Source organism: Amblyomma americanum, chromosome 8 (genome assembly GCF_052857255.1).
Source record: "Amblyomma americanum isolate KBUSLIRL-KWMA chromosome 8, ASM5285725v1, whole genome shotgun sequence".
In the NCBI taxonomy this organism is placed as follows: Eukaryota; Metazoa; Arthropoda; class Arachnida; order Ixodida; family Ixodidae; genus Amblyomma; species Amblyomma americanum.
In genome coordinates this window covers 13287891-13299360 of record NC_135504.1, presented here as the reverse complement: position 1 = coordinate 13299360, position 11470 = coordinate 13287891, and the positions used below count along the sequence as shown (strand labels likewise).

Genomic DNA, 11470 nt, shown 5'->3' with positions numbered 1-11470 from the left:
ACTGTATCAGGGCAGTGCTCTGACAGTATGCTTGTGTAGAATTTGGAGCTTTGGCCAGTTCCAGATTGACTCGTGGTATGAGGGCACGGGTTTCTCTTCCAGCCTTGTGTAGTGCTGCCAACTTCTTATATTTATCTCGGGTTTTAGGAAACGTGCATGATTCTTACTAAAAATCAGAGTGAAATTTTCGAAGTGATATAGAAGAAACATTCATTAACATTCCGATCACCATCAAGAAGAATAAATTCATTTAGTATATACATTCTAGCATGGGAGGTCTCGGACACCTTGTACCGCCCCTTGACTCCCCCGACCTAAAAAGCCTTGGCCGAGGTGCAGCTTTATCTAGCATGAAACATATCAAAAGCGGTCTTAGTTATACCGTACTGAGGTACACCAATATGCAGGCACCTACTTGAAGCACAGGTCACGATGCTACATTATGCAGAGAAAGATCGGCACTCGCTGTAAGCAGCATGCCAGATGTTGCGCCAGCCAGCCGTTCGTTGCATGTCAGCACGCAACTGAAAGGCCCGCAGGTCGTGGGAGCGCTGTATTGGTGATTGCAAGGACACAAAGCTTTCCCACCAAGCCTTCAGTGCTGGAAATAAGGTCCTGAAGGCTACTCATATGGCAGTGTAGATATTAAGTAACATAGACTTGCATCCCATCCACATGCCCCTTACCATGCCCAAGTACAAAACATGGGGTGTGAAATGCCACACGTCCTCGACAAACAGTAGGGCACTTAGTGCTCGCGTCTTGAATTTTAGGTGAGCGAAACAAAAATGAGCCCACAAGTTGTTAAGGACCTTCAATAAGCGCAGAAAGTACCGTCGCATCTCACTGTCATCTGTTACCTGAGAAACACACTTTTCACTGGCATCAGGTGAATCTCATTCACATTTTTCAAGCTCAAGTAGAAATGCTGCTTCCTTATGAAATTGTTGAGATCAATTTGAGAGTAGAAAATGGAAATGAGAATCTTGAACTATGAATTAAAGTGGCATCGGCTCGGTTCTAGCTGGTAATCTGCTGATCCATGCTGAAAACTAAAAGGTTGCATTTGCAGTGTACCTGGAAAGCATTTCACAGCATGGCTAGAACCAGCTGTAAGCAGTTATAGTGTGCTGTGCTAATGCCTTGCTAGTGAAAAAGCAGTCCTGTCTGTTGTTGAAGCCTTCACTTGTCATATGGAGTGCGCCAGCACTAGGCGGGTCATCAGCGAAGAAACCGTCGTGTGCTGGTGAAGCCTGGTGGTGACCTGGTTGAGGAGGCAGACCGGTTTCACGGCAGCTGTAGCCCAGTGGAAACGCAGAAACCGCGTTGCGCCAGCCGCCGCTTACATTGTCTGTAAAATTGTCATAAGTAACCTGTATGAAGGGTCTATACATATTGTGCTAGCACACCTATGTCGCATTTAGTTTAATGAAGTAAATTGGCAGTTAATTTTTTTTCATTTGGAAGGAATTTGGGGGCCATCTTATACTTTTTTCGGCATATGAACTGGACAATTCATCAGCCTCGTGCTAGCTAGTGAGAAACTTACTATTAGATACAGTTTCTTAAGCAGGTCGTATGCAATTGAAGACACAAAAGTGTGTGGGAATAAAATTGTCAGGGTTTTAAGTTGATTAAACCGATTATAGTGCGAAAGCATGGGATTTTCGTCTTTTTGAAAATGTTTCAATTTGGCATTAATTCCATCATCGATGGCTTCATTGTTACTGTGTCGCATTTTCTCCACTCCTGCAGTAGTAGCTAACCCAGATGGTACTGCCACGGGCTCCATCAATTGATGCGAGCCCAATTTTTGCTCGTGTATAAAATTACCTGTAGCTACTTATGCGCGTCTTCAACTTCCTCATCCTCAGTGTCAAATTAAGTAGAGTAAATATTACTTTCATAGCAGCATTCGTGGATGAAGAAGACGATGTGCAATGCACAGTGTGAATGTGTGCTGCAGTTTAACACGCGGCATGTTCGGCTGCGGCAATAGCCTGGTGCTGTCGCGCAACGGCCTTTGAAGCTGATCTGTTTGTGCCACCATGGGTTCGACTCACAGTCATTAATAATGATGTGATTTCTTTTTTAACCTAATGTGGCGTCGCTGTTGCGAGGCATCGGCACAAGATCCAAAGATCCAAGATCCAAAGATGACAAGGTTCTTGGTCAGTGTTGGTGAGCGTATGAGTGATTTTGCACTAATAGCATAAGAACCACATGAAGTGTTCCTGCACGTTGCCTACCTGAGGCTTAGGTAGCTGTGCTTGCCCATGTTGACTGAAGTGCATGTATTGCACATATTTTTCCCACATTTTGCCTCAGTTCAGTTTCTGTTCTCACGAGAGCTAAAATGGGCAGCCACTTTAGCTCGAAAGCAAGGGAATAGGTTCTTGTTTTAGGAGGCCTATGATGAGCCTATCGCTCAACAGTTAGTCAGGTGCCGTGCCCACAACCTTCGAGTTTCCTGAAACATCAAAACTTCATATCTAGGACCTCAGTCGGTTCCTTCTGCTTCACAATATTCCAGTACGAGTTGGTCACGAAACAAATATATTTATTAACATGAGAGAAGTACCATACATGGGTGCTCAAAGACCAAAACGAAGAGCAGTTTTCAGCGTTTGTGTGCGCTCGAAGGAGACAAGCACCAACATGGCCAAGGTGCAGGAGGCCTCTTTATAAATTCATGGGTGGGGCCAGTTTAGAATCTCCCATTAATTTCGCTACAAAGATCCTAATGCTGCCTTCAACTGAAAGGCCAATGTGTACAGTTACTCCTGCAACAATTTTATGTAGCTGCAATGCCGCTTGTGGAGGGTATTGTACAGTTCCTTGGATTCCGATTTGTGATGCTGCTGGTTTTGCAAGCTTTGCACTGATAGCTGCCTCATTTGTAGCACGTTCCGAACATTCCCCCTATTTATGGTTACATAATCTCCTATACGGTACGCACGTTCACACCAGGGCGGCTGTTGAAGAGGAAACTGGTGCAGTCTTGACACACAGCCGCTGTGGAGCCAATTGTAGCAGTGTCTAGGAATATCTTTGCTGAAGCCAGTGTGTTTATTATTAACGTGCCAACCTGACAGTATTTGAGCGTTACAGAAGAAACCCCTTCTTTTCTTTTTTCAAACTGGTTTCCAACTCTAAATTTTTCATGACTGCAGCATTGAGAGCAATCCCAACATCTCTCCCCACCTCAATGATGTCCATCACATTTTCGGGATGGAGGCTTCCACCGCCACCTTTGAAGAGGCTGACAACCTTCCCAGCTCCTGTCACAGCCATAGCTAACGAACCCACAGCACAGGCCTCTTCCTCTTGAGTTGCATCCAGCACAAACTGTTGGCCAATCTTGGAAAGTGTTATGAAGCAAGGCACGTTGGCAACGCTCAGTTTGCTGACATCATACGGGTCATCTGAAACGTCAATTTCTGGCTCTCCATTTTCATCCATGGTGACTGAGACTTTTGGAATCTTCAGATCAAACAAAGCTGCCTTGACTGCCACAGACACAGCATCAACCAAGCTTCCTCCACATTCCAAAATCAACACGTCCACATAGAGAACCCAAGCTTGTTGACCGGGAATAACTGACAAAGACTTCAGGTCAAGACATCTTGGAGAGCCAAAAGTTTGAGCCAAGGCCGATTTGATCTTAGTGGCGACCTCCTCTCCGCCTCTTCCCTCAAATTCGGGGTCAGCATTAGCAGTGCAGTCGACGAAAAACTCTACGCGGCCTTGCTCAGGTGCAGTCGGATCAGGAGCATCGAGTTCAGCCTTGATGCCAACCAAGATGTCGGTACTTGCGAGCCGAACATGTGACGAACCGCTGCAGTTGGACACGATGCCGGTCTCGAGTTCCAGAAACCGGTACTCTAAACAGCTCCGACCGTCGCAGCGCATATCTTCTTGTATCCCGTGGACGATGTATGTCTTCTCCGCTTCGCTGATGAGTACATCAGCCATTGTCACGACACTTTCACACACAAGTCAATTATCAGCAGCAGAAAAACTCGCTTCAGGCTCTAGCACAAGATCACCGGTTTCATCTCATTACGGCCAGTAGTTAACCCTTTTGAAATGTGCAGAGTTCGCGTGCGAAACGTGTGCATGCGCGTGCGATGGAAACAAGTTGAAACGTTCCGTGGACAAATGTTAATAGAGAGACGGCGTTTCAAGTGGCGCCACCACTCGTTAAGCGTAACGTCTATCGGACAGTGACAGTGAGGATCGAGTCGGCGTGAAAGTTTCGTTTAAAGCACATTTTAAGCGAGCAATAAGCAAGCATGTATTCAAAGAACTTTTTAAATTAATAGCTCGAAGGTTGCTAACAGTGGCTATGTCGTAACACCAATATGGATTCGCAATGCTAGCAGAGAGATGCGGTTCTTTTACATTCCTGGCAATGCTCATCGGAACAAGAAATGGAGTCCCTGTCGGTGGGGTGGGCTAGCAAGACCGTGCTAGAGCATACTTACCTGGTGCCGGGGTTACCGTGATCAGCGAGGCGGTGCCTCCAGGGAGAGGCGCGGGCATTGCACTGCGCTCGTGCTGACCCCTGCCACTACCCCAAACTGGGGCAGATGGGGCATGCAATTTTTGGTAGTGGGGGACTGCGTTCGCGCTATCCCCCTTATTATACAATCGAAAATCAGAACTCACTCATACGCGGGTTAGATGAATTTTCCCGCTCGCGAGGCCTATTTTAGCGGTAGCAGACGGCGTAGACGAACTTTCTTAAGTGCTCGCTCGAATTTGTTTTGATGGCGCTTCACAGCCTGTCGTTGGCGGCGTTCAACCATATCTTGCCCCGATTTAAACGCTTTCGGCGACAACCATTCAACGTCTACTACAGCGCTGCTCGGAGCCATCGGGAGACCGCCGCTGTTCACTCAAAAAGGAGCATTCGCGCTGTTCGTTCACCAGTGATTCGAAACGGCGTGCAAGAGCGGTCGTCGGCGTCTTGTGCGTGCCGTGTGCGGTTCCCGTTGCTAGTTATGCGTGTTCTTGCAACGCTCCAGCGATTGCAACTGGCGTTGTTATAATACAACTGGTATTTTTGTTTTTCGGCGATTGCGCTTGTGTGAGCGGCGGGGTTCATGACATGGACGCTTTGCTCTTAGTATATGTTCTTGTTGCATGCCCGTTTGAAGTGTCGTGCGAGCTGTTTGCCCTTGGGATGTGCCGCGTTCATGTGTATTCGTTCATATCGAGATCAAGTCTATTTCTGGTCGCGCGCTGTTTTTAGATCCGTTTCCTGTAACAGGTTCAGCAATTGCTTTTTTGAGGTCATGGGAAAGAAGTGCGAAAAAGGCGAAGCATTTTCATTTTCGCACTTCATGACATCGAAAATGTTTCAACTCCCCATATGGTTCGTTTGCCACCCTTCGCGTATGAATAGTACTATGAACGTTATTGCTCTGAGCTTTTACTGTGTAATGAAGCTCGAACTGAATTTGGACGCCTTTGGTCACATGTGTTTATTTTGCCCATGTCCTATGATAATGTCATTTTCGGTAAAAAGTACTCCGTGAAATGAGAATGCACATGTGCATTCAATTTCAATGATGCCTACGTGGTTATGCTGAAGAAAAATAATTTGATGTGTTCAATACATTGACTTTCAATTTCTGTATGGTGGATCACAAGTAAAGTGTGCTACTCTGCAGTGACACACACACACACACACACACACACACACACACACACACACACACACACACACACACACACACACACACACACACATATATATATATATATATATATATATATATATATATATATATATATATATATATATATATATATATATATATATATATATATATATATATATATATATATATATATATATATATATATATATATATATATATATAGTGCAGCCTGGAAGGAACCCAGGGACACATATCTCCGTCTTCGCAAAGCGACGCAGGTGAAAGCAACGAACGACACTACGTATCATGGTGGGCCACCGCAATAAGTGAAAGTTCCTTCCCGCGCTTACGGCAGTTGCGACAAGTGCTTTTGCTGAATGCTATTCGATTATGACCATGCAAGCCGGACTGTTTCGTTCGAACGAGAGAGCGGGGACGGCGCGGAGACGACGCGGCAAAGAGCAATGACTGGAAGGAGCTGGATGCCCCGCACGAACATTTCCGACGTCTCCCCCACATGAACAACGGCCAGAAGCCAAGCGCCACTCGCACGGGAGTCTCTTTAGGCTAGCTCATTCACGTGGTTTGAAACGCGCGCGCAGAGAAACGTAAACAAGAGCGCGGATAAAAATAAACGAGAGCGCGCCCGGACAATATGGCGCCGAGCTCGTTTCCGGCTTCAAAAAATGTTCCGTGACGGCCTCTCCTTAAATTTTCCTTCCTCCATGGTTGGTAGAGTGGCTTTGGTTCGAGTTCCGGGCTTGCCGAGTTTTACGGAAGTTACGAACCTTAGTTTTGTGACGTCAGTTTTGTGTGTCGGCGGTGTCACGATTTGATCACTTTCGCTACGGGCACGCAGGTTTCGGGAGCTTTTGTTTCCCTAGATGAAGAAAAAGCCTTTGACCGCGTTGAGCGTGACAGCCTTTTCACAGTTCTAGACTGCTTTGGCTTCCCAAGGCGTCTGATAGACGTCTTGAGATTGTTGTACACCGACTTAGCAGCAAGCCTCGCAGTCAACGATCGCAGTCAACGCCCTCCTCGCCCTATCCAGGCTCGCCACAGCGTGTGGATCTTTCTTCTGGGGTGGACACGCAGCGTTGCAAGAGTTTTTGTTCGCCTGCCCACCGACATGGGTGGCTTCAGCATCCCGGATCTTGAAGTTATGTGTGTGTATTGGCCTTAAGGGCCATGTGGGACCTTGTCTCAGACTGAGGAAGACCACTCACCACATATTTGATGGGAACATCGCGTCGCTTCTTTGAGTTATCAAATTGGAAAGGCTCTGCCGCTGAAAAGTCGCCAGCCTTCTATACATATGTCATGAGATCCTTACATTTTCTTGAAGGTACACTTCCCGATTGTGATTTGAAAGAATTGTCCGCAAGCAAAACTTGCGAATATGTTGCTTTTCGCACCCTGAATGTAGACCAGCGCAGGAAAGTGCGCAAAAGGCGGAAACAAAGAATCTTTGCCTCTCTCCCCGCTGATGTATCCAATTTTATCTCGCTTCGCGAATGGGAAGCGTTACCCACAGCTGACCGCCTTGCGGCGTGGGGCGTGGTGCCCTCCACCTCATGTCCGCAATGTGGTCGAACTGAAAGTCTGAACCATGCCGTTTTTGAATGCCCAGTCGCGCGCAATTTCTGGCGCTTGGTAGCGCGCATGTTCCAGGTGCGCATGCGGTGGCAGAGTCGCAGTCGCGATTTCTTTGTTGAATTAATAATGTTTGTGGGTGCTTATGTACTCTGGAAAAGGAGGGGACTTGCTGTCTTGCGGGGACGCCCGCAGAAAGCAATGTTTCCTCTACTGTACCGCCTTAGAACTTTGATGCTGAAACACTAGAATGAAGAACTCGTGTTGGGTGAGGGAGCCTTCCTCCTCTGCTGGTCAGCAAGGTTCATTGTTGTTAGCGATAGAGGTGTGTCCACGCCCATCCTTCCGTATTAGGAAGTTTGGCGAGTGTTGCTCATTATTTTCTTCCTTGTATTCCACTTAAGCGCATAATGAAGCTGCTTTAAGCCAGCTCGTGTAGAAACCACGAATTGTTCACTGAAATGTGACCTTTGGTCTCTTATACTAAATTTCCACGCTGCATCCTTGTCATGCGATGAAGCCAACCCAACGTACTGAAGTCTAGCCCCCTCCCTTGCATGGCGTGCTTCGTTCCAGAAGGCATTGTGGAAACCAGTCTGTATCTAATTTTAATGAGCGATCATTCTCTTGATGTGTAGTGACAGGACTAGACATGGCGGGCAGTGGCTAGTTCCAAAGCATCATCCCCTGTTGCTTTGATGTGAAGCAGTTTATCCCTGGCAGTGCCATCCACTGCGGTACTAGCGGTTTCTTTCATTCCCACCTTCCTCCCTTTGCTCAAAACTAGTTTTTCATTAATCTTTTCAGCACGCTGGTGGGCGTCGCTGCAAAAAGCACATCACTAGCGTGGGTGCAATCTGCTTCTATAGGTTACAGATAAACTTAGCTGTACTGCCACTTTTTATATATCAAATTATTGGTAAATCCAACTACTTCACGATGCCCTATTCAATATATTCGGGTTTGACTGTAACATGAGTATGTATGACCATCATAGCTATGCACCATTCATTTTGTTTTTACATATACAGTGCAGGAGCAAGACGACAGTGGCAGAAACAAAATTCGCCTATATGACTCCCTCCCCCCTTAAAAATTTGCTTTACTGATGCTGCCCAGCTACGGACATTTCATTTACTGAAATGCATTAACTAATACTAATGACGTCGCTGGCTGTGTGTGTGTATATATATATATATATTAGCAGACAAGTTAAGGGAAATGAGGGGCTCGTTTGACAAATACATGAAGGAAGCCAACAGTCACCGAAACCAAGGTGCATTGGGGAATGTGTCTTTTTTTTTAATTTATAGTGCAGGTTAGTGGGAGAAAAATACTTCAATTAAGCTTTGTTTAAAAGAAAACTACTTATAAAGCAGCAGAAAAAACAACCATGCCGCCGGTAGTTTTCTTTTAATCAAAGCTTAATTGAAGTATTTTTCTCCCACTAACCCGCACTATAAATTAAAAAAAGAGACATTCCCCAATGCACCTTGGTTTCGGTGACTGTTGGCTTCCTTCATGTGTGTGTGTGTGTGTGTGTGTGTGTGTGTGTGTGTGTGTGTGTGTGTGTGTGTGTGTGTGTGTATATATATATATATATATATATATATATATATATATATATATATATATATATATATATATATATATATATATATATATATATATATATATATATATATATATATATATATATATATATATATATATATATATATATATATATATATTCACTGGGGGGGGTACATGTCTTTTTGTGAAAACAATTCAGCTCTACGGCTGCTTTGTAATGTATATCATTCACAGAGCAGTGTACGTGTGTACTGTATGTTTCTGTGCTCAACTGCTGGCTATAGTTGTCCCTCCAGTTTTGACATGGACAGCTTCAAGCCCTTCTGGAGAAACGCAACGAACACTGGTAGACACATCTTGCGGATTGCCTTGCTCATCATTTCTTCCTGAGTTAGGTGCTTTGATTACTATACTTCACAAACTTTTGGAAAATTTTACTGCTACTATTTACAAATTACTAACCATTACTACAACTAACAATCAACTAATTACAATTTACTAATTTGCTAACTTTTGCAAAGTGCTATGGCAATGGTTTTAGAACCTTTTATAGTTCACAAAGTTACACTTTCTTTTCATTGTGCTAAAGCTGTGCTTTGCTACGTGCAAAAATAACTGGCCTCACTTGTATTTGCTTTATTTATTCACTGCACAAAAGAAAAATACTCAGTCAGCCATGAACTTTGGCTGCCATTAAAAAGCAGTAATAGGGCCACGAAGTAAATTGTATTCTAAGTGTTGCCAACACTGCAGCACAACTCAATTGGAGGTCTTTCGAGAAGTTGCTCGACAGGAGGGAACATGGAGAAGCCAAATTAACTTAGTAGCCTAGTACACAATTGAAAAGGATGAAACAAGTGAAGCTGAAGATGCAGTCAGCTGCATTTCAGCTGACCAAGCATCGCGGGGAAGAATGATAGTCCGTATCACTAGAGCTAGGATTCTCGGCACATATGTCCCAGCCGTATTGCTAGCTACCATTGGACATCAAACAAGGTGTTTGCAATGAATTCTTCTTAACTTTATAGTTCTTAAATTACGGTCAGTGTCCTGAAAGATTACATGTATATTGTCCTGCAGTTGTCCAGATTTTCTCCAAAGGCACCTTTTAGCCTCAGATATGCTTGGGTGAATTCCATACATACGTGATCCATCATGTGGTGCTTAATTCCAAAAAACACACTACCAAATTTTGTTTTTACTCCTTTAAACAAAAACTTCAGGCAGGATGAATGTAATGAGCTCAACTCTGCCAACCAACAGCCTGAACAAAAATTTTCAGAGATGCACTACTGAACCTTAATCAACAATGTTACCAAGAAGCCAGAACACAACTGCCGTGCAGGCTGCAGTGTTAACTGCAGATGTTGTGTGCATTTAGCAGCTTCCAAAAAATCTATCGGATAATCCATTGAAACTGTGCATTTAGAAAAATCGACAACTGTGAAACAGCATTAGTCTAATTGCTTCTGGCAGTTGAACAGAAGCAAGATCAGTGCCAGCTTGAGCACACATGAATTGATTTACTGAAAATTATAATGACCCACCCATTGGCATCAATAAAATTATTTTCAAAAGAATCAGCATACATTTAGGAAAGCATGAGGTGAAGCGACAGCAGTGATTATTGCAAACAGTGTAGCTGTCCTTCGGCTAACATTCAAGAAGTTCTGGCAGCCAGCAGGTCTCCTAAAAAATTGCAAAAAGAGCTTGCACACAAAAAGAAGGTACAAACTGATAAGCAGAGCCAGTGGCAGTTAATTGTGTGTCTTGCACTTTAATTCTGAAGCTGTGTTGGAGAGAAATTCTTGCAGTAAACAAAGTTGTATACTTCATGTAGCCTTGAAGCATTTGACAACCTGTAGCTGTTATTTGCTTTGACATAGAGGGCAGGGCATGTAATGTGAAGGCAAGATGACCGCTGGTCCTTAAGGGCAACAGAGTGGATTCCAAGAGAAGGCAAGCATAGAAGGGGGCGGCAGAAGGTTAGGTGGGCGGATGAGATTAAGAATTTTGTGAGCATACGGTGGGCGCAGCTGGCAATGGACAGGGTTAATTGGAGAGACATGGGATTGGCCTTTGCCCTGCAGTGGGCGTAGTGAGGCTGATGATGATGATGATGATGAGAGGGCTGCGAAGTATTATAAGCAAAGTGTTGACAAGTGAGTCGTTTTCAGACTGTATAAGTGATCATCGAAGCATGCAGCCTGTCTGCTTTGTTCATATTTTCAGAGAGCCATATATATTTCTTGTGACATTGTGCAACTGCAACAGCGGGAGAGCTCTGCACCGATATAAGAGTCAGGGCCTTTTGTGAAGCTGCTGCCGCAACTTTTAGTGTTGGCGCCAATTTTTGTAACGAGGAGAATAAAAAATTTCGAGTGTAAAGCATCAGGACAAGTGGCCGGCCAATGCTTGTTTGGCCAAGAGACGTTTGCACGTACATGCAGGTGCCGAAGGCCACAAACACCAAGTGTTGATTCTTGAAGGGATGCCCAGAATAGCGTGCCTTGCTTACAGCAAAAATGTGCTCAAGCGACTGAACATTGTAGCTGAGAGGGGCGTCTTGCTGCTGGAAAATGTTGGCCCCTTGAGGGCACGTGTAGGCAGATTATGATTGTTTTATGCTGCAT

General features: G+C 44.7%; 1 protein-coding gene and 1 non-coding gene across 2 annotated transcripts; one reads left to right on the top strand and one right to left on the bottom strand.

Moving 5' to 3' along the window:
* Positions 1 to 3046: 3046 nt before the first annotated feature.
* On the bottom strand, positions 3047 to 4129 carry LOC144100931 (exosome complex component RRP42-like). Its single transcript, XM_077633851.1, has one exon. The coding sequence runs from the start codon at positions 3973 to 3975 to the stop codon at positions 3106 to 3108; it is 870 nt and encodes a 289-aa protein (XP_077489977.1). The 5' UTR covers positions 3976 to 4129; the 3' UTR covers positions 3047 to 3105.
* Positions 4130 to 4479: 350 nt separating this feature from the next.
* On the top strand, positions 4480 to 4643 carry LOC144102884 (U1 spliceosomal RNA). The gene has a single exon (XR_013308258.1). It is a non-coding gene; the product is annotated as a U1 spliceosomal RNA (small nuclear RNA).
* The last annotated feature ends 6827 nt before the right edge of the window (positions 4644 to 11470 follow it).